At 38.0% G+C, this 24134-nt stretch overlaps 1 protein-coding gene across 1 annotated transcript in view; it reads right to left on the reverse strand.

Moving 5' to 3' along the window:
* aff3 (AF4/FMR2 family, member 3) overlaps positions 1 to 24134 on the reverse strand; it is a 196038-nt gene that overhangs the window by 49939 nt on the left and 121965 nt on the right. Inside the window, exons 8-11 of the mRNA XM_039746235.1 lie at positions 19095 to 19216; positions 12713 to 12908; positions 11116 to 11237; positions 8624 to 8687 (exon numbers count right to left, since the gene is read on the reverse strand). Of these exons, the coding sequence (XP_039602169.1) occupies positions 8624 to 8687; positions 11116 to 11237; positions 12713 to 12908; positions 19095 to 19216 (504 nt within the window). The remainder of the gene's footprint in view (positions 1 to 8623; positions 8688 to 11115; positions 11238 to 12712; positions 12909 to 19094; positions 19217 to 24134) is intronic.

A 24134-nucleotide genomic window follows, 5' to 3' on the forward strand; every position in this document is an offset into this window, starting at 1 on the left:
CAGAATAAGTCTGCGTGCCAACAGTGTAGTGAATGCAATCACAATTTGTTTGTCTTTCTCCACTTTAAGACCCTCTGGAAGAACCCCAAACACAGCTGTTAATGGGTTAGGAGGGATTGTGAGTCCAAGACTGTCTGAGAGGTAATTAAAATTTTTGTCCAGAATAATGTTAATTTGGTGCAGGCCCAGAACATGTGACCTAGTGAGGCTGGGGCTTGGTTGCAACGTTCGCAGGTTGGATCATGCCCTGGAAACATTTTGAGAGTTTTAGTCGAGACAGATGTGCTCGATATATAATTTTGAGTTGTATAATTATATGCTTTGCATATGGAGCTTGAGTGAATTCTCTGCATTGCTACTTTCCACTCCTTTTCTGATATATTAATTGAGAGGTCATTTTCCCAGTGTCCTCTTGGATCTTTGAAAGGAAGGGATTGTAAAAGGATTTTATATATTGTAGAGATGGAGTCTAACTCCTTGAAATTGAGCAATAATTTTTCCAGCGTGGATGAGGGTGCAAGATGAGGAAAATCTGGAAGGTTCTGTTTAACAAAGTTCCTGATTTGAAGATAGTGAAAGAAATTTGTAGCTGGAATGTTAAATTTGGAATGTAATTGTTCATAGGATGCAAAGACGTTGTCTATATAAAGATCTCTAAGCAAGTTAATTCCAAATTTTTCCAGATATTAAAACTGCATATGTTTGTGAGGTTGAAAGAGGTGGTTCTTTTGCAGGGTGCCACAGAAAGAAGCTTCTCCGTCTTAAAATGCTTTCTACATTGGTTCCAGATTCTAAGTGAGTGGAGCACAATTGGGTTATTAGTGTATTGCCGATAACGTGTGTTTATTGGAGCACAGAGCAAGGAATACAAAGAAGTACTGCAGGATTTTACTTCTATTGCGGTCCATGCCTGTGTATGTTCTTCTATTTGTGTCCAGGTTCTTATCGACTGTATATTTGCGCCCAGTAATAAAACTGGAAGTTAGGTAGAGCCATGCCCTTCTGCCTTTTGTCTTTGTAGGGTCGCTCTTTTGATGCGTGGATGTTTAGAATTCCAAATAAATGAGGTTATTGTTGAATCTAATTGCTTAAAGAACGATTTATTAATGTATATTGGTATGTTTTGAAATAAAAAGGAGCTTAGGAAGAATATTCATCTTAACAGTGTTAATTCTTCCAGCTAGTGTGAGATGAAGGGTTGACCATCTATGCAAGTCTTGTTTAATTTTTTCCATGCAGACGACAAATTTTGTTGATATAGAGCTTTATGTTTACTTGTGATGTTTACCCCGAGGTATTTAAACTGTTCTGCAATGATAAAAGGAAGGGTGTCTAATCTAATATTATATGCTTGAGAATTCACGGAAAGAGTACACTTTTATTCAGATTAATTCTGAGACCAGAGAGCTTTTGAAATTCTGTGAGTGCTGCTAAGACTGCAGGCACAGAATTTTCTGGGTCCGATATATACAGTACCATGTCATCTGCATATAATGAGATTTTCTGTTCCAGTCCTTCTCTGCTAATCCCCTTTATCTGATCAGTATTTCGACAATGTATTGCCAGTGGTTCAATGGCAATTGCAAACAGCAGTGGTGACAAAGGGCATCCTTGTCTTGTGCCACGTTCTAGTTTAAAGTAGTCTGAGCAAATGTTATTGATGCAAACTGAAGCTTCTGGGTTAGTATACAGTAATTTAATCCATGCACAAATGTTCGGGCCAAACCCAAACTTCTCCAAAATAGTAAAAGGTATTTCCATTCAATCATGTCGAATGCTTTTTCTGCATCCAATGATAATAATATTTCTGGGGTGTTTGATTTAGTTGGTGAGTATATTACATTAAACAGGCGTCGAAGATTTGAAGATAAGTGTCGGCCCCTAATAAATCCAGTTTGGTCTTGTGATATTACTGAGGGGAGCACTTTCTCCATCCTTCTAGCTATGATTTTAGAGAGTATTTTAACGTCGTTATTCAGAAGTGAAATTGGTCTGTATGATGCACATTGTAATAAGTCCTTATTTTGTTTTGGAAAGACAGTGATTAGTGCTTGGCGAAAGGTTTGTGGAAGAGATTGGTTATCTCTGGCTTCTGTAAATGTTGCTAATAGGAGGGAGCTAGCTGAGCGGAAAATTTCTTGTAAAACTCTGCAGGGTAGCCGTCAGGGCCTGCTGCTTTTCCACCTTGGAGTGACTTTATAGCATCCAGTAATTCTGATAATGACAGAGGTTTATCGAGTTCCTCCACACTAAAAGCGTCAATTTGTGGTATCTGTAATGTATCCAGAAATGCATTAGATTGTATATTGTCTTCTTTAAACTCAGTAGTATATAGGGATTTATAGTAGTCTCTAAAAGTGTACATTATATTTTTGTGTTCGATGATTTTATCTCCGTTAGTGTTAGTAATTACGAGATTGCGTTGCATACATCTTGCTTGTGAATTTGTTGCCTAAAAGCTTATTAGCTTTCTCTCCATGTTCATAATAATGATGTCTGGATTTGTAAATTAGTTGTTCAGTTTCTTTAGTTGTCAAGAGGTTTAATTCTGAATGTAGAGCCTGCCTCCTCTTATGTAGAGTCTCGCTTGGTAGTCTGGCATGTTCTTCATCTATTTTAGTAATTTCGCTTTTATCTCTGCTACTTTCTTCGCTTCGGATTTATTTCTGTGGGAAAGATATGAGATAATCTGTCCTCTTAAGAAGGCCTTAAGAGTTTCCCAGAGTATTCCTGCAGAGATCTCAGGGGATGTATTTGTCTCTAGAAAGAATTCAATTTGTTTGGATATAAATTCAGTACAATTCTCGTCAGCTAATAGAAGCGGATTGAGCGCCATCTGGGGTGAGTGTATGGGGCTTAGTAATTTCAGCTCCAAGATCATCGGAGCATGGTCTGAAATAACAATAGCATCGTATTTACAAGATTTAATCTTAGGCAAGAAGTTATTATCTATAAAGAAGTAATCAATCCTTGAGTAGCAATGATGTACTGGTGAGTAGAAAGAATATGTTCTTGAATTTGGGTTTAAAAACCTCCAGGGATCTGATAAGTTGTGATCAGTTATAAACTTTGTAATTATCTTTGCGGTGTTAGTTGCCGTTCCCCCTGTGGAGGAAGTCTTATCTAAAAGTGGATTTAGAACACAATTAAAGTCCCCAGCCATTATAAGTTTATGAGTGTTCAGATTGGGAATGGATGCAAATAAATTTTGTATAAATTCCTTATCATCAACATTAGGTGCATAAACATTTATCAAAATCATTTTACAGTTAGATAAGTCTCCCATGACCATCACATATCTCCCTTCAGGATCCAATACTACATCTGATGCTACAAATGGTACTGTTCTATGTATGAGAATTCCCACCCCTCTAGTTTTCTTTGTAAAACTAGAATGGAACATTTGGCCAGTCCAGTCTTTTGCAGCCGGAACTGATCCTTACTTAGTAAGTGGGTTTCCTGTAAAAATACTATTTTAGCATTTAGACCTGTTAGGTGAGAAAGTACTTTCTTTCTCTTTAATTCGTGATTCAGGCCTTTAACATTCCAGCTTACGAAGTTAACTGTCCCATCATGGAGACACTGATTCTGAGTTTTTGATGTAATTTATAGTCTTAACTGGAAGTGAAATAGTTTAGGTCTTAATTTCCTATTCCCCCAAGAGTTGTTGCCATGCAGCTTATTATTACGTTGATAGTTATAATTATAAAGATTGAGATGATAGATTAGATATAGATCAAGCCTGCTCTCTTTCTCTTCCCCCCTTAACCCCCCACCCTCCCTTTTTGCCTCCCCAGGTGAGGCTAAAACCCACTTCATGCAGTCCCAGTCCTCTGACATACCCAGAGACAGAGCACGTCCAAAGCACATCAAGCCCCCATGCAGTGGCGCTTTAAGGTTAAAAGATAGAGATATCTGTTACCAATATAGTCTTTAAAAGAGGAAAAAGAAAAAAGAAAAAATTTTGCACTTAATATATATATATATATATATATAATCTTCAGCAATTTTAGTGCATTAAGATGATATCCCCAGATAATAAACCCAGGTGATGGTGTTAAAGATGTGTCCAAAACAAGCATAACAAGTCTTAATGCAGTAATAGCAATAACAGTAAACCAAGGGTATGATATTGAACAGTCTCATTTAGGGTACACATGAAATAATTAGAAAAGAAAAAGAGGAGGAAAACGTAATTAAGCACAATAAAACATAAACATTTATCGCCCTAGTAATACTAAGTAATAATAAGTAATAAGTAAGTAATAATAATAATAAGTAATAATAAGAATATGAGAATATATGCTGATAAAAAACCCGTATTTTAAAACAAATAGATCAGACAGTAGATTATTAATCCTAGCTTTATCATTTACCGCCATGACTCACAATTATGTATCAGAATAGTCCCGGGATCAGCTTTCTTAATTCATTTTCTGCTTCCTCCTTGCTAGCGAAAACATAGAAATGACCCTGCCATTCCACTTTCAGTTTTGCGGATACAGGAGGCGTATTTGACATTGGCTTGCCGTAGCAGCTGTTTAATATTATAGAAGGCTGCGTTTAATAGCTGTTGCTGGAGAGAAGTCAGGAAGACACGAATGTGGCTATTTTCATATATAATATCTTCCTTTTTTCTGAGGAGTTCCATCACCTCTAACTTAAATGATAATCGTTCAAAACGAACTATAAAAGATCTTGGTCGGGTCTGACGGTGTTTGATCGCGTGTGTAAGCGCTGCTATCTCAGATTCTGCTTTAAAGTCGCCCCGATTATTTTAGAAAAAGTTCAGTTCGAATTTCACAGGGTTTAAACTTTTCGATTCTCCGGCAGGCCTTCAATTCTGACATTATACCTTCTACTCCCATCTTCTAAAGCAGCCAGTCTGTCTCCAAGTTTTTCTCCGAGTTTTTACATTCCGAACTGACATTTACTGCTCTTTCCTCGGCACTGGCAGCTAGATGTTCGCTATTTCGATCCGATTCGTGAATGTCTCACTAAGATGCTCCAATTGATCAGCAAGCGTGCTCAGTTTAACCGAGTTTTCTCAATGCGCTCTTCAATTTTACCCAGCACCTGTCGAAGTTCAAGTTGTACCTCTTGACGCAGCCTTTCATTTGCCTGTTGGAATTCCTGTCGCAGCCTTTCATTTGCCTGTTGGATTTCCTGTCGCAGACATTCATTGGCCTGTTTCATCTCCTGTTTCAGTCTCTCATGTGCCTTTGCCGTTGCTTTCTCATTAGCCTTCTCGCTTTTCTTTATATCTTGCGTGAGCTCAGCGAGCAACACTTTCAGTTCAGATAGCTCAAATGTGCCTTCTTGTACCGTAGATGAAGCAGCAGACTCTGCTGAAGCGGTGTCCCCGCTGCTCCAGTCCCGCGTAATTGCGTAACTGAAGCCGCGGACCTCCCGGCCTTTTCCAGTTTCAGGTAATCCTCTCCAATCGGCGAGCTATCCACATCTGCACTCACGATCGCACCTTCGCTCCCCTTTTCGCTCTCAGCCGGCGACGATGTAGCGGACCGTGGTCCCGAGGAGTCTGTACTTTCGCCCATCTGATCCAGGTCTGTCTCTGACAGGCCGTATCTCGAACTAGGGCTTGCTGATCGCAGCTTGGATGTAGCTTTAGTCTTCGATTCTTTCGGACCCCCCTTCTTGTTGGCCATGTTTATATGTGTTTACATATACTGTAGCGGTCCCTCTCGGGTTGAATAAATACAGGATATCTCAGAATAATAAGCAAATAATATGAAAAATAGCACCACTGCTAGCGGAGCTCCACTTCAGACGTCCATCTCTCGCATCGGACGAGACCTGGTTATGTTGGGGGCCTCGGGTATAGGGCTTGGAAGCCCAGCCCTGTAGGGACCCGTGGCCACCGCCAGGCGGCGCCCCGATGACGGAGTATCCCATGTGGGACCCGGTCGGGGCTGGAGCCCGGCCGGGACACCCAGGAGGACCAGAGGAGGGCTTGTGCCTCCTCCATACCGCAAGGGCGATCGCCCTGGTTGTATCGGGGGGCATGGGTAGGGGGCTTGGAAGCCCAACCCTGTAGGGGCCTGTGGCCACCGCCAGGCGGCGCCCTGGTGCCTGAGGAACCCTGGAGCCCAGCACTTCCGCCACACCAGGAAGTGCTGGGGGGAAGACGACAGGGGACACCTGGACGGCTTCCGGGTGCGCAGCCGGCACTTCCGCCACACTGGGGTGTGGCCAGGACTGATTGCTGGGAAGCAGCTGGAGCCCATTCGGGTTCCCATTTAAGGGGCCTCCTCCAGTCAGCAGTGGATGTCGGGTGGAAGAGGACAGAACTGGAGAGAGGACAGGAGGCGGTCGAGAGAAAGGCAGAGAAACTGTGTGGCCTGGACATTGGGGGAATCAGTGCAAGAGGCACTGGGGTTTGTGTGCACGTTAAATTTGTATATAATAGTTGTAAATAAATAGTGTGTGGTGGAATTATGTTGTCCGTCTGCCTGTGTCCGGGTCCCAGTCCACAATATATATATATATACAGTATATATATATATATATATATTTATTTATTTAGATTTTATCAAGACTTTGCACCCAGGATGCTCTTACTGTAATGTACAGCTGTGGGTTGTTGTGGCTAAACTGTTTAATTGTGTCCCAAGGCTTCCAGATTAGTTAAACACTTATAAAAACTACACGTTTACCTGCCTCAGTTAAGGTCAGGTCAGGTCTTTAGCAGGCTGTTTGCTGGGTACTTACAGTTCTAATTTATCTTTAAGCATTAATTTAACTTAAGTATGGAGGAGTGGATGTTAGAGTTAGTGAACCTCAGGGTCTTCAGAAGAATTTTATCAGTTTCACCTCTAAAACAGTACTTTCCAGGCCCAAAGACAGTGCTTTTAACATTTAAAAAATTGTGGATGAGTTTTCTAGGTCCAAAGAGAGTGAAAATGAGCTTACTTGGATCAAATAGAGTGGAGAAATGCATGCAGTTAATTCATAAGGGAAGGTGTATTCTTTGCTGACCGGATCAGTGTCCACTTCCAGTTACAGGCATATGCCTGCTTACAGTATACTGTTGGTACATGAGTGTGTTCATCGGAGTGAGCAAGAGGTCAGCAAGTGGAATATTGCTTAAGATGAATGTTCTTTGAGGTATCTCTATGGTCTGCAGAGATGTCACATCATCTTTAATGAACAACTCTTTTTATTAGATGAAACAAGATGGCTAAATGATGGATAAAGGTAAAGCTGCAGAACAGCTCATTCAATGGAAATGCAGGTGGAGTAGTGGGATAGCTGTTAAGAACAATCCCTAGTGTGCTTTTGAAAGCCTAGTAAAAACAAGACTTTTTAAAAACAGCCACTATTTTGCAGACAAATACATATATTTTTGTACAGTGCATGTAAATCACTTAAAAATAAATGATACACTGAAAAATAATCCTGATAAACACAAAGCATCAAGACAATACAATTTGGCATCTGTCACCGTTCCTCAAGGGTGTATGATAACGTGAACTGAGAGAGTAGGCAGAGGTGAGTGAAGCGAGTCCTTGTGGGCTTGACAATAAGGCTTTCAGAAATCAAATTGTTCATCTCAAGTTTTCTTTGGGATTTTTATCACTGCATGCTTAGCTTGTGTTAAATCTCTTTGTCATTGCTAAAATACACAAGGCTTTGTGCCTTCAAGAAATATACTTTTTTATTTTGTACAAGCCAACTCCATGTCCCATGTCCCCAGTTTGACACACAAAGGGAAATATAAAACATTCTATTCCAACTTGAATGTGGCAAGAAAAAAATGAGTTCAACAGCTAAATGACACAACTGATAAATCCAGGCGAATACGGAAATTGTGATTCTGAGCTGAGAAAACAGGGTCGCATGGAGTATTGTGAGTCACCGCAATGCAGGAAGCATCTCAAATCCAGGCTCTTTGGATGTGCAGAATTTTATGTTGTTTCTTTTCAATGTGCTTCTGTTGTTGAGATTTAATTACTTTCTGAATGGAAATATGAGATGCACAAAAGAAACAAGAATAGTTGGCCACTTCATCATAGAGCTGTTCCTGAGACTATAGAGGGTACTTATAAATAGCACTGCTTTAACCGCTCACAAAATCCACCAGAACACATAAAACTCGGGTCATGGAAGTATTGTTAGGCTTACATAGGAAGATGACTAAACAGGAGCCGGTCTTGCTCATCCCACCTCGCACTCACAGTTAAATGAAACCAGCAGTTTAGTCAGTTCACATTGTGGTTTAATTAAAATCTAATAATGCTTCTTCAAATTGATTATTGTCAACACTTTCAAGATCTGTAGAATAATTAGAAATCTTTGAATGATAATAGTTTTTGGAGGTCTAATACAATAGTGCTATGCAAAAATCATCTACCTGCGGGCAGAATCTCCTTCAAAGTATATAATATGAAATGAAATATGCTGTTTGATTTTGTATTTATGGACAGTATTCTTGTTCTGAATGGTAGAACTAGAACAGAGGGAGAGTTTACACGCAGTAAAGCAACAATACTATCTGGCTTGTACTTGGTCTTGTTACATTTAAAAAATAAAACAACTGGTGATGGTAGGTTTTGAAACTAAGCTGTTCAAATTGAAATATATTACTTTTTACTCCCAAACTTACCATTGCGTCTGCTTTGTGTTTCATCCTCTTAGCTTCTTGCATGTAAAACTCTGCATCTTGGACTCTGAAAAAGAAAAAAAAACAAACATTAATGATGAAGGTAACTTAACAAATCAATACCAAGCTTAAGAATGAGACCTCATTGAGCAGGACTGTCATGGGATTCTAACCAGTCTATGAAAAATGTGCTGGTCTTGCTTTTGGGCAAATGGAACACTAAAGGATTTTTTTAGGAACTGTCATTCGTTTTTTAGTAAAATATTGATGTCCTTACCTAAGAGTAACCATCCCTTGACCTTTTTTAAAATAGAATGATATTTACAAATAGTTCTTATGCCAAATTCAAAAGAGATGGTTGGACAAGGACAGAAACATTCAATGTAATGCTTCTTAACTCGAGACAGGGAGGACCTGTACAGCAGATTGCTTTGCATAGACACTGAAAAAACTTATTGTGCATGCAGTACATAATCAAGACCTGCTACAGTATCAACATTACTTTATCAATCATTTCCCTGCAAATGAATGCAATATCTTTGCTTGTCATGATCGTGTGTACCATAGTAAGTGTTCCACTGGACCCATAATATTTTCAAGGAAGCCAATACAAGAATATCTCAACACATGTGTATTTATGGAACCAAGATGTTGGGTTTAGTACCATTGCAGTATACATTTGAGTTACTTACAAACAGTGAATCATGACTAGTTGTGTACTAATACTGCTACTGTAGTGTCCATCTTGGACCTAATCAAGTGAAACAACTTTGTACAACTGCGAATGTAAGAAAATGAATACTTGCATGCATCATACAGACGTACCGACACAAAAAGCATGTGGTTTCTGCCCTAATTTGTACTGAAATAATGAATCGATCGTATTTAACTCAACCCCATATAAAATGACTGTGGTATATGTAAAAAATGAACATTGATCAAACTATAATTCTACATAGAGAAAGGTAAGCATTGTCTTATATATATAATCATTATTTATTCATTAGTATTGGCAATGCTGTTAGAAAAGAGCAAATTGAAAGATAATGTGATTTTCTTCCAGGCTGTATTCCTACTAACAACTGTGGAGGTATCTTTGCTAGCGTGTCAGAAGTCTGTTATTAAATTTTACAAAATATGAATTGTATAGAGTTTGTGCTCTAATGTGTTGTTCACACTGTGTTTAGGTATTGTTTGTGAATATTTTCCAATATTTGCCAAGTTATTTTGGAGAGTCTGAAATGATTAACATTATGTACAGTATATCAGAATTAGCTATATACACAATACTTGACTTGTACTAAGATTAGCAGGGACTTGGTAACTACTGTATTAACCAACTTTCACCTGCTTTTCTGTATTATCTATGAAAAAAGGGGGCCATGATGCTTAAGATGTGATTCTAGTAACGTGTAAGCAATTATCTAAATTCTAGTGATTACTCTCCACATATTTCTTTTCTGAAGATAGGATTTCTTGATGATGGTGCCTCATTTAATGAAGAGAGAGCACAAAATGTAGACATCTGATCTGCTATTAAATGGTAGTTGACTTGAAAGAAGTATGTACCAAAGCTGGAATAAATTTCTGATTCAATATTTTCCAGTGAATAGACACTGTTGTGAGAATTTCCAGTCCATTTCATAAGTCTGAAAAAGTGAATGTAATGTAGTGTTTCCAAGTCAGTTTCATATTGTTGAAAAAATGATACTTGTGCTCTGTTCCTTTGAATGTAGAGAAATGCATGACTGCAGTTATATTTAGTTTGACTTCCCAGGTAATGAATCTTAAATTTGCCTCTCCTTTGTCTTTTACCCTGCAGTATTATCAATTCACTTCTACAATCCTTGAAAATTCTAAGTTTCCAATTTCTTCCAGTCTTAGGTACGTAGCGCCCATAGCATCTGGAAGTGTTGCCAATACCGGGCCTAAAGCATTTCAGGCTATGGCTGGGTCGCCTTCCCTGCAGCATCTTGGAGGCAGAGGAGTACCCACTCTTGTTCTCTAGTGGTACCCTCTACATGCAGACCATTCAGGGTACCAGTACCTAATGACTCACGTCATCCCCTAATGATGTGCTGTTCATTAAATATGTACTAATGAGGTACTAATTATTAAATTAATAAATTCCCCCTTGGGATAAACAAAGAACTATTTAATGTACTGTATGTATCTGTCTATCTTTCTGAAATGAAAAGGACCATCCTACAACTTAAAAGGGTCTTCTATCACTGTACTATGGTCCCTGTCCTTTCTTTCTTCTTGCACTTTCCATACTGACCAGGGTCCCTGCTAAAATTTATTTTACCTAAAATTAATTAATTTATAGGTAAAAAGATAATAATAATAATAATTACTGGCCAAAAACATGATTTCTCCTGATTAACCAGAGTCTCAGCCTTCCGGAATGTTTCAAGAATAAATTTGCGTTAGCTAGCTGCATGAAAGTGAAATTTAAGAAAGAGAAAGTCAAAAAGAGAACCAACTGTACTTACGTGTCGTCAGATAGCATCTGCTGTTTCCTAAAGTCGATTTGCTGCTGATGGGAGCACAGGTCCCGCTGAGGGGGATGGACTTTACTGAGGAAAATATGCTCCGAAACAATGTGGTGTACTTTCTAAACACAGAAAAGAGAAAACATTTATGCTTACTTTAATTTTTAAAAATAATTACAGAACAAGTAAGAAGTTAAAAGATAGTCTGTATATGAGCTCTGTTATACAGTAGCTATCTGTGAGCAGTCTGACTTTGTGGCGATGTACAAACACTAACTGGATGGCCATGTTTCTCAATCAGATGCTAAGTATTTAAATGCGGACTACTGTATAACCCTGACCCAGAGTGCTGCTTTGAGGAAATGCTTGTGGTGGAGGACGCAGGAAACAGGAAAGCACATTGTACGGTGTGAATTTGACTTTTGGGACTGGAAAAGAGAGTAAACAATCAAAATTGTCTTTTAGTTTCACACCAATGTTATGCTTTACTTGGTTTTGGCAAAATTGATCTGTGGCCAACTGTGCAACTGTCAGTGCCAATCATACTTGGTGTTTTTGATTCAATTGAAGGCCAAGGCTCCTGGCAGTATTAAGGCAATCAGAAGTTAAAACCAAGTTCACCATTAAAGTCAATTGTTTTTTTCTGTACTTTGAAGAAAAGGCGTGACGCCACAAGAAGACAGTCCTAGGTTATTACCTCCTGATTCTGCAAGTGGTTGACATATAATCAAAAATGACAGAATGCAGGATACCATGAGAGTACCTATTAGTTATTTAAAACTTTATCAATACAGAATACAGAATGAATTTCTTTTATAAACAACATGATGAAATTTACTTCATTTAACAAAAAAGTTAATGTTACAACTATGTCTGTGAAAACATAATAAAATTATATATAAGACATAATAAGACTGTATGTAAAATTATAACATAACTTTATGTGACAGAATGTAAAACATACTCAAAAACAATTCATTTAAGTGAGGTTCATAGAGGGACAGAGCTCATCCTGGAACATTCGAGACAAGGACCATACCTGGATTATACACCAGTTCACTCAAATAGCTTCAATTCAAAATAAGACATTAAATTAAAAGGCACATCTTCTGAGTGTGGGATAAAAGCAGGTGTATACAGAGAAAAACCTACAAAGAAATCTTGGACCCAATTACCAACAGGGAGCCTGGGAATCAAACCTGTGATGCGAGTACCTAGAGCACCTTTGATTAAGCAGTGAGATAAATACATAAGGTCAGAATCAATTTAAAATTAACATTTTAGAATGGCAGGATAAAACCTTGTGTAGCCAACAGATATGTTGTACAAAGTAATTTGTTTATTAGGATACAGCCTACGTCTTTAGCTGAAGATTTCCTTGTCTATTATTATTATTATCATTATCAATAACAGTAATAAGAATAAAATAGAACTGCTTCATAGGAATTAAAACATATATTTCTTGTAAATATTTGAAGCAAGAAGTTAAGCTATTACATCTTCAGACTTTGATTGTGCTGAATGCTAAATACACACTCAACATATTTTTGTATTCATATACTGGTTTTACCAGTTAAAAAAAAACATGCTCACTTACATTTAATTCTGCTGATGGCAGTCGGATTTCTTGTTGCCGGAATTTACAGAAGGTGTTGGGAGCCAATCTACCACCATCACTTAGTCTGCTAGAAGCAAGGGGCTCACTGCTGCTGTATCGTAGTTTTGATCCATCAGAATGCGGTGACGCAGGAGAAAGTAGACTAACGTCATTTTTACAGAATGGCTCTGGAAAGCTGTGATAAAAGCAAGTTGGATTAGAAGTTTCAGAGTTGAATAGAGAAATCACCTGGGGCCTCATGTATAAACGGTGCGTACACACAGAAATGTTGCATAAGAACTTTTCCACGTTCAAATCGCGATGTATAAAACCTACACTTGGCGTAAAGCCACGCACTTTTCCACGGTACCTCATGCCTTGTCGTACGCAAGTTCTCCGCTTGGTTTTGCAGACTGGAGGCACCCAGTGTCAAAGCAATGGTACTGTTCTTGTGTGATTACTCATTATTTTCATGACACGGCTTTATAAATACACCGAAACTAACCGCATATTGTTTATTAGTGTAATGCATCTGATTGTAATTAACTCGTAACAATATAATGGTCCAGGGAACAGCCATAGTATTCCAAATACCATAACTGTTCTCACTTCTCCTTCTTCTTCTTCTTCTTCTTTTTCTTCTTCTTCTTCTACTTTCAGCTCCTCCCGTTAGGAGTTGCCACAGCGGATCATCTTTTTCCATATTTCTCTCACTGCACCACTCGGAGTATTTATATCACTGTATCTGAGTGTGAATCACAGCAGCAGCTGATCGGAAAGAGAATTATCGGTATACGGCATTAAGCACACGCTGTCTCTGCCACGGCAAAACGTTTCAAAGAATTTCCTGTACGGACCTCGCGGTTCAGAAACAGTTTAATCCCAAGAACTTTAAATGCACTCAATCAATTGCACCTTGTAGAACTGTTAGGACTTATAAGTACAATCACCCCACTGTAAACTTGCACTACAGTTATAATATCTCACAACCTGAATCACTTTATAAAGCGCGTATTTACATATGATGACGATATCATTTTTAAGGTGAAATGCAGCAAAATATGATTGTTAAATTATACACATAAAACTTTAACTTCATTTAAATAATCTATATTCTTCACTGGGAGTGTCGTGAAGGGTAGAATAATTAAACATGTACTACGAAGATATTTCAATGTTCTTTAAACGTTTTGAAGAATCGGCGCTAAGCTTACAGATGGCTTAACGTCTATTACAGAGCTGATTGTATGGCGATCGGTTACTTGGGGAAAGAAAAGCAAGGACTCTTGGGGCGGCCACGCCAATATATATTGAATATAAAACAGAAAGAGAAAATAACAACACAGCTAAAAATGCAGCGGCAAATTTCGACAAAAGATAAATGCTTGTCCTGAGCACGAGGCTCATGAAACACATGTTTAATAATGTGCTTTAGCTCCTATCATCATGAAAATGACATCACGTATACATCTCAGTATTTTAGTTATTCAGAGAGCTGTAATATCACAAATGTCATGGACTCTGTGTCCAATTGGAGGAAGAGAGACAGTTTAAGAAGCAAGTAGTGATTCACACACATAGATCACATACGAGTAGAAGATCAAATACAAAACAAAGCATTTAACGTGCTGCTTTAATTACGATGTGATTTGAGAAACTGGTTAATTAAACGATTTTAAGATGAAGTTTATGATGTTCTACTTTAATGACAAAATAAACTACGTGATTAAAGTGGAAATGTCGAGATTGAAGTTGACATTTCGTGCTTTTTCCCCACTGTGTGCCTTTTTTTCTCTGTACCCTAATAAGCTTTCATATGACACTCAGACAGTGGGCTACAACTCGGCTTTTCACGGCGACTTTGATATGTGACTTCTTTTTTATTTCCGGCACTGTGCGATTTTGTGAACGTGAGCTTTCAAGTTTCTCCAACACGCTATGTCACTCGATCAACTTCCTTTTGTTGATTATACCACGGTTTATTTGAACAAATAGTATGTTTTTCCTTTGCCTCCACTTGGTATTCGCTGAAATTCTTATATTTTCCCCGTGCTTTTCCCATTGTCTTTTCACAGAAGGCTGCGCTTAAGGGCGATTTATATTGATTTGCATATTCAAATAGGCGTAATTCTGGGAGGATTTGGGGCGTTACATAATGCGCGTGCACGAGCATTAGTTTTCGCGCTGGTCGGGATTTATGTAGCGGAAGAACATGGAAGTTGGAGTACGCACAGATTCCTGCATCTGGATTTTTCTGTGCGTAAGCACATTTCGGCTTTTGTGCTTACGCCATGTTATAGTGCGAGTTCTACGCACGGCGTTATACATGAGGCCCCTGATGATTACAGGCGAATAGAGAAATCACCTTCTTAATGCCCACATGATTTTATGCAGAAGACCAATCCTTACTGTGCTGCTAACATCCAATTCAGATTATCAAAAATGTCATGTAAAAAAAACTAAGAATGGACAAGAACAATATCTAGCCTTAAGGAATTAAATGCAAAATATTTTGCAAATTAAATGAAGGAAATTATCAAAACAAGCAGTAGCACAATGTGGAGTATACTTCATTGTGATGACATTTTTTTCTACAAATGAGGACAGATTCTGTACACAGGATGATTTATCCAAAATATTCTTAAATTTGTGTCCAATGAGTGTAGGGATCCATCCATCCATTTTCTAACCCGCTGAATCCGAACACAGGGTCACGGGGGTCTGCTGGAGCCAATCCCAGCCAACACAGGGCACAAGGCAGGAACCAATCCTGGGTAGGGTGCCAACCCACCGCAGGACACACACACAAACACACCCACACACCAAGCACACACTAGGGCCAATTTAGAATCGCCAATCTACCTAACCAGCATGTCTTTGGACTGTGGGAGGAAACCCACGCAGGCACGGGGAGAACATGCAAACTCCACGCAGGGAGGACCCAGGAAGCGAACCCGGGTCTCCTAACTGCGAGGCATCAGCGCTACCACTCCGCCACCGTGCCGGAGTGTAGGGATGATCTCTAAAATTTTTAAGGCTGCAACAATATCAGCTACTAGTTTTCCATCTTATGTTGTGTGTCCATTCTATCCCACTTCTGCCACCAATGTAAATGAGCATCAAGACATCGGAAACACCATGCAGAATGATTAATTCTGTACTTAAAGGAATGGGCAGATTTACTGTTTTATACAAGCCAAACCTAAAGCAGGCTGAATACAGTATGTGTTGTTGAAATTGGGAGCATTGCTGAAACACTGATAGAAGGATTTTCATCCACTGTAATGTAAGTCTGATATATTATTATATCAGCAAAATAAGAAATTTGAAAGTGTCAATATTTATATAATATTCTCTTATCTTTGACTGTTTTGCAGATTCTTTGTTGCACATTTGCGAATACATGATTTCATTCACTCTTTGGAGAATCATACAAAAAAAGTTTAGCACTTTAAAAATCAATGACCAGGAAAGTCAAGGATGAACTTTTAAGGAGTCTAAAGTGGGCAATTTACTGCAGAAACACTTTTAGATGAGCCAGCTAGTAATGTGCAACAACTTGTAATTTTGCTTGGTGTCTTGCAGAAGGCAATTTAAAGCAAGACATTACATTTTTAAGTAACATGCCAATTAATCAAAAGAAAACTCTCAGAACCACTCATAAAGGTACAATAAAATAGGTGATGTGTGATGCTGACTACGTACGGTCCCACCAGTCACATCATGAGTCGTAACCTCACGTTTTCATGGGTTTCTCCCATGGCAGGGATTCAAATGCTGTACATTTTTGAATTATTTGTATGCTTTACTTTTTCTTTTGTTTACGATTGGCAGTATTCTTCACTTTTTATGTATTTGTATCTATGCCTGTTTACTGAAACAGTTATAGGATTTAAACCATTGATTTGGGACCCATTAGCTCTAATTTCTACTTTAACTACCCCTCAAATGATTACCGTGTAGGCTTTAACGTCGACCTGGCTACACTTTTCACATCTGCCATTTAACTTCTTGCCACTTAAAAATAAATAAATGTATTTGCTCCACGTGATCAGTTTTTGGATGATCAAACAAGCACAACAGACAGTAAATTTTCTCATGGGACTGGGAAATGTGTTGCTTTTTGACACAGATTTTTTTATTTAACAGAATGTGTATCGTTGTTTGTTTGTGTTAATGACAATAGAAATATCAATCAAGTGGTCTGACATCTTGCTCTGTAAACTGGACAACAGTTATAATGAAGCTTGTAATTAACTGTTACAGAAGAAAATGACCCTGTCCACATATTACCAATAATTATTCACCTTAAATTCCTACTGTTATGATTGAGCTCATTTGTAATTTTTATTATATAATTACATATTGTGCATGATTGAATCTTCTATCTAATATCACTAAATATTTTGCCTGACAGCATATATAAAATGTAAAACTTGAACGCGCTCCAGTCTCCACCCATCGCAGCCTAAGGGCACCATGTACCTTTGAGCCAGCAGTGAATATTCAACATGCAGATTCATAAAAGATGTTTTATTTTGTTGTGAATTTTTGATATGTGATTAAGAAAGCTATTTACATTGATTTTCTGAACCTTTTGCACTTATCTGGAGTTCCCGGTGCCAGGGCGTGTTGCGCAGTGACCGAGGGCATGTCCTCAAGAGTCATGTCAATTAGCGTCATTATGGCAATGATTTATATACCAGCAGTGGGAGGCAATCCTCATCCAAGTATTGACTGTTGCTAACCATTTTTCTAAGTGTTTCAAGTTTCAAATTAAGGCTGCTGTTTAACGACAGTACTTTCTAACTAGATTTCAGGTTTGTGCTCTGATTTAGACAAAAGATAGGAAGGAGTTGTCTGGTGTTCAACTTTAGCACGTTCTTGGCTTTGTTTCTTTCTTCTGACTCGTCAATACTTGTCCTTGCGGCCTGTCTCTAATCCATCTTGGCAGTACACTTACTTGTTTATATCTATGACGTACGCAAGCAGTGAGAATTACAGGAGAATAACAGTACTCACTGGTTAGCATACATTGTCAAACAAACATAACAGAATCAGTGTATATAACACCAGCATAATATTTTGGATAACAGGTGAAAATAAAAGTGCATCTTTTATAACACCAATAAAATGTTTGGCTGTTAGTTTGGATATTTTTAAACTGCACTCTTTTGCAAAAATATTCTTTTATGTAGCATGTCTGACAGTAGTGGGTAACCTGGGAATGCAGCTTCTTATAAAAAAGAAAAAGGTCTAAGATGATAGTAAACCACTGGCAATAAATAGTTTAAAAAGTATCATGCAGATACAAAACATATCACGTTTCATGCCACAATATTAAATTGCAATTAAAGAAACAAGGAATGTTATTTTATTGATTTTAGGATTATACCTAATTAAGCAGCAAACTTCAAAGTGATAGTTCTTTACATCTCAACAAGACGTTAAATTTAAAAGAGATGGAAGAAAAATAGTAATAAGGTAAGTAAATAGTCAAGACTTTGAACATGCAAACTCTTTAAGTTTTAAATCTCAGACTTGATATGACACAGCTCATATTAGAATTTATTGTCTTGGTTTCTCTGTATTCAGTTTGTTCCGGGAAGGAACTCGAATGAACGCCTAATGCAGTCTCTATCAGGGTAGCTCATCTTATTAGCTGATGGTTAAAGATACAGTAACTCACGTCTGTTAATTTAGTAATCTCAGCGTATCATCAGTGACAAAGACCAGCAAATGTACCTCTCAATGAAAAAAACAACAGTTGATGGCTAATTATTTGTTTCTTGGAAGTGCAGATTTGGAAACAAAAAAACAAAATCACAGACTAAAGGCAATGAGGCTGAAACAACTTTTGTTAAATGGGAATAACCAAACATCAGAGTTGGAATGCTTAGCCTGAACCCTGTAATTTCCTATAGAAAATAGATTTTCTTTTTAAATGTTCCTAAACGGAATTTTCAAGGTAAGCAGAAACACAGCCTACACTGCAACCGTTGGCTCTTCAAGAGGCCATGTTTGATACAGTATATCCCAGATTATTGAACTGCTCATTGTGGACAATCTTATTATTTCAATTTTAACCAAATATTGGTGTACACAGGCATGTAGACTGTCAAGTAAATTGAGAACTTTGCCTGCATCACCAATCCAGGCCTGCAGCTCTTCTGCTGCTGCTTCACTAGCCTGTCGTTCAGTCCCACAATTCTCTCTACTCTCACAAAGTTCAGAATCTCCTCAACTCATCCATCTGCTCTTCTGGCACTAACTGCAAGAAAACCATACATTTGTCATTTCTGATAAAGAATCGTGACTTCTGGTTTTGAGATACACATCTACATCAAATGCTCAATCTCCAGAGAAATATAAGTGCACTTACCTGTTGCAGCTGTCCGTGTATGCCATCCTAGGAACGGTGCTAACTGAGTCCATATAAGGCGCAGAATGCTCTCTATCAATGGGGTGTCTTTTACTGCTTCTTTGTGTGGTTCCATTTTCAGACTAAAAAATAATCACAGTTCAACCTGTCAAATGGAGCTGAAGCTTTTCTTTCACTGAATGATTACAGTAAACAATGTACTAGTGGAAAACAGAATCTAGCATATTTGATGAATTTATGTTCTAATCCAGTCCATTTCATCATATTTTCATTTCCCACATTAATGACACACAAATCACAAACAACTTCCCAACAAAACTTGCAAAAATTATAATTCCTGATAAGTTACAGTCATATGAAAAAGTTTGGGAACCCCTCTTAATTCTTCGGATTTGTGTTTATCATTGGCTGAGCTTTCAAAGTAGCAACTTCCTTTTAATGCATGACATGCCTTATGGAAACAGTAGTATTTCAGCAGTGACATTAACTGGATTAACAGAAAATGTGCAATATGCATCATAACAAAATTAGACAGGTGCATAAATTTGGGCACCCGAACAGAGATATTACATCAGTACTTAGTTGAGCCTCCTTTTGCAAATATAACAGCCTCTAGACGCCTCCTATAGCCTTTGATGAGTGTCTGGATTATAGATGGAGGTATTTTTGAATTTTCTTTCATACAAAATCTCTCCAGTTTAGTTAAATTTGATGACTGCCAAGCATAGACAGCCTGCTTCAAATCATCCTATAGATTTTCGATGATATTCAAGTCAGGGGACTGTGACGGCCATTCCAGAACATTGTACTTCTCCCTCTGTATAAATGCCTTTGTAGATTTCGATCTGTGTTTTGGGTCATTGTCTTATTGGAATATCCAACCCCTGCATAACCTTAACCTTGTGACTGATGCTTGAACATTATCCTGAAGAATTTGTTGATATTGGGTTGAACTCATCCAACCCTCGACTTTAACAAGGGCCCCAGTCCCTGAACTAGACACAGCCACAAAGCATGATGGAACCTCCGCCAAATTTGACAGTAGGTAGCAGGTATTGTTCTTGGTATGTGATGTTCTTCTCCTGCCATGCAAAGTGCTTTTTGTTCTGACCAAATAACTAAATTTTTGTCTCATCAGTACAAAGCACTTTGTTCCAAAATGAATCTGGCTTGTCTAAATGAGCATTTGCATACAACAAGTGAGTCTGTTTGTGGCGTGAGTGTAGAAAGGGCTTCTGTCTCATCACCCTGCCATACAAATGTTCTTTGTGCAAATTGTGCTGAATTGTAGAACGATGTACAGAAACACCATCTGGAGCAAGATGTTCTTGCAGGTCTTTGGAGGTGATCTGTAGGTTGCCTGTAACCATTCTCACAATCCTGTACATATGCCGCTCCTGTATTTTTCTTGGCCTGCCAGACCTGGGTTTAACAGCAACTGTGCCTGTGGCCTTCCATTTCCTGATTACATTCCTTACATCTTGAAACTGACAGTTTAAACCTCTGAGATAGCTTTTTGTAGCCTTCCCCTAAACCATGATACTGAACAATCTTTGTTTTCAGCTCTTTTGAGAGTTGCTTTGAGGATACCATTATTTCACTCTTCAGAGGAGAGTCAAAGGGAAGAACAACTTGCAATTGACCACCTTAAATACCTTTTCTCATGATTGGACACACCTGTCTATGAATTTCAAGGCTTATCGAGCTAATCCAACCAATTTGGTGTTGCAAGTAATCAGGGTTGAGGAGTTACATGCATTCAAATCAGCAAAATTACAAGGGGACCCACTTTTTTGCACAGCCAGTTTTTCACATTTTATTTAATTTCATACAACTAAATACTGCTTCACTAAAAATCTTTGTTCGGAAAACACCCCAGTACTCAGATGTTCCTAGGAAATGAAAGACATACCATTGTTATCTTTTTTGTTGAAAGTAAATTATTATGCTGGCTGAGAGGGGTTCCCAAACTTTTTCATATGACTGCATATCTATGCAGTTCAAGCATTGCAACTTCTGTGGAGTTCAGAAAACCAATAAATGGTCAGATTGTAGTTTAACTGTAATCTGTTGTTATTGAGTAGGACACCTTGCTTTTCCAATTCATACACAAAGCCTTTGAAGGGGATTTGAACAGGAAAAAGGCAATTCAAAGACCAGAATTCCTTAATGAAAACTACTTGCCTTAAAATCCAAATTAATCACTTCATAAATATGTGTATTTTAATTTTTGCCCTATTATCTGGTGGTCACTTCATTATTTTCCTTTTCTTTCGTTGCTGTCTCATGTATCTCTGCTGCAACTGTCAAGAACTTTAAACAGACATTTTCTCTCAGCTTTATTTAGATATCTAGAAGTCTTCATTTAAGGGCTTACCAGAAGAGTAGTTGAGTCAGGCATCATAGGATAGATCATCAAGTTCATGGAACCATAATAAACCATAGACATTTAGACCAAGACAAAAATCAAATACTGAATCTTTACCTACATTCGATGTCTCCCACAAAACCTTCATCTTTATTTACAAAAAGTCTGATCACTTCTAAATGCATCTGGCCTTCTTTTATAGTATGTCAATTAAAACATCAGGCCTCATTCAGGAATGGAATGATGTCACCAAAGACATCAAAGTAGACATAAAAGTATCAACAATATCAATAAAAAATGAATTACATGTTCCTGATGATAAATAAACATCAATGGCAAATTAGTAACAGGTTTCTGACACCCTCCAGTTTGCACAGCTTTTTAATTTATATATAATTCCTTGTTCTTGTGATTTGTTTTGCACATCCACTAACACTGAGGACATTCAGCCAACAAATCATTCAGCAGAAGTGCGTCAAGTAACTCTGTGTGGGCTCTTTATTCTAACAGCATTAAGTCTGTGTGTATGTGTGTATATATTTATCTATTTATGTATTTGATTATTTATAGAGTTTCTGTAAAAAGTCAAATTTCCTCTGGAGATAAATAAAGTTAGTTGGTTAGTTAGTTAGTTCATTTGATTGAACGAACGAATGAACAAATGAACAAATGATCTCTCTATCTTTATGCATGAATTATCTAATCTAACCCAAACTGCTTGCTAGTTCATAAATATATCTACCTACCTTACTCTAGTGATTTATTCTTTTGTATAAGCAACTATCTGATGTACAGAAAATTTTTATTAACATCTTATTTATACAGTTTGCATCCTATTCCCATGACTTTTCAGACCCTATTTATATAAGCTGATTTGTCAATTTTTATTTTCTATGAAAAAGTTTTGCATTTTAAGACATTCTTGTTAGTCGTAGAATGGAATGGCAATGTTGGTTGGAAATTTCACTGTATTACGTTCACGTGACAGTATTACTACTACCACCAATGTCACTTCTACTACTAGTGCTACTTTCTGTCTGTTTTATATACAGTATCTCTATATATTTTTGTTCACCTTGTATAATTAATAAGTTATTATTACAGGTGGCATGTCAGTTATTACTGCTGCTCCACAGCAGCAGTAGTCCAAACCTCCCAATTAGTCTCTGACCATCTAGAATCACTACATTTTCCCTGGGTTTGCTTCTTCTCTGTGCACTTCAGTTTCCCCTCAACATCTCAAATATGTACATGTGTGGTTAACTGGGAATTCTGAACTGGGTCTGTATGTGGGAGTGGCGCCTGTTCAAGGCTCGTTTCTGTCTTGGGCCTGAGGCTGCTAGGATAGGTTGCAGGATGGGTGCTGCAGGATTCTTGTGTTGAGTGAGGATGGCAGAGAGTATTTGTGATGCGATGAAACAGCTGCCTGCTATGATCTGATGCATTTATTGATTTTTTCAGTTTTTTTTCCACTTCTTTTTGTTGTGTTCTAGCAATCCTTTAAGGGGTTTCTTGAGCTCTAGAATTCACATTTTGGATACATAGCTTCCTTTTGTTCTTGTTAATTATTTTGCCTTCCCATCGTTAGGACAACTTCTCGTGTTGCTATGGATGTGTCTTCAGAGGTTGTGACCTAGGTTACCAATGCAATGGGTTTAAAGGTTGTCCTTTGAGAATTTCCCTTTCTGAGTTGCGGATTCAAAACCTATTTTCTTAATTTCTTTTTTGAAGCCCTTCTTGCTAAAGTCTTGTCTGGCTTTGACTTTTGCTGGAATTTTTCACCTCAATAATTGTGTTGTTTTGGTTTTGGTATTTAGAGCATTTGATTTCCCCGTTTCTGTCTCCCAGTTTCTGATTAAAATACTAGTTTGTTAGCAGAATATTGCCTAACTGGTCTGCTTAGTCACTGCTAATGCTATCGATACATTGAAATGTGTCCCTAGCATGCTGGTCATCAAGATCCTTTTCTTCTAGTCTTTACCATTTGAAAAAAAACTGTAAATGCTTCACTTGCATCATCATCCCTCTTCTGCTTCCAATTTTCTGTAGTAATTTGTCCCTAATGCTGTTTCTGCTAAACATTATCCCACCAGCTAACATTTTTCTCAAGCTAGTTTAGTTATAATGTTTAGCCTTCAACAGGTGACATAGCTAATGTGATGTGGAAGCACCTTCAGTTTTAAATAATGTGTCTGTTCTGTTGCTATTTTTATATTTCTTTGTGGGGTAAAATAAGAGTCTTGTGCCTTTCTTTATTAAAATTAAATAACACGTACATATTTACTTTTGTGTGAAAATGGAGTGCACATTGTGGTGGAGGATGGAACAGGCTTGTGTGGGGCCACCTACTTTACCCCCAGGAAACGCAAGACATCTTCGTACAAGGAACGACACAAAATCAGAACATGCCAACCACACATGGTCAGTCACCAGCACTGACATATCAACCAAGGATGCCAAGGTGCTGCATGAGAATTAAACAGAGCAACACCTTTATGGTTTTAGTGTTAGTTTTGGCCAGGACTGATGATCTTGTTATTATAAAAGCTCTGGTCCTAGATCATATCCATATTTAGCTTTCAATTCACAAGACCTATTAAAAGTTTACAAAAGAGAAACAACTGTTGATTTACCTGAATCTATAGAATTATGAAAGATAAAAAACAAAAACA

The sequence above is a fragment of the Polypterus senegalus genome, chromosome 2, assembly GCF_016835505.1.
Source record: "Polypterus senegalus isolate Bchr_013 chromosome 2, ASM1683550v1, whole genome shotgun sequence".
Classification (NCBI taxonomy): domain Eukaryota; kingdom Metazoa; phylum Chordata; class Cladistia; order Polypteriformes; family Polypteridae; genus Polypterus; species Polypterus senegalus.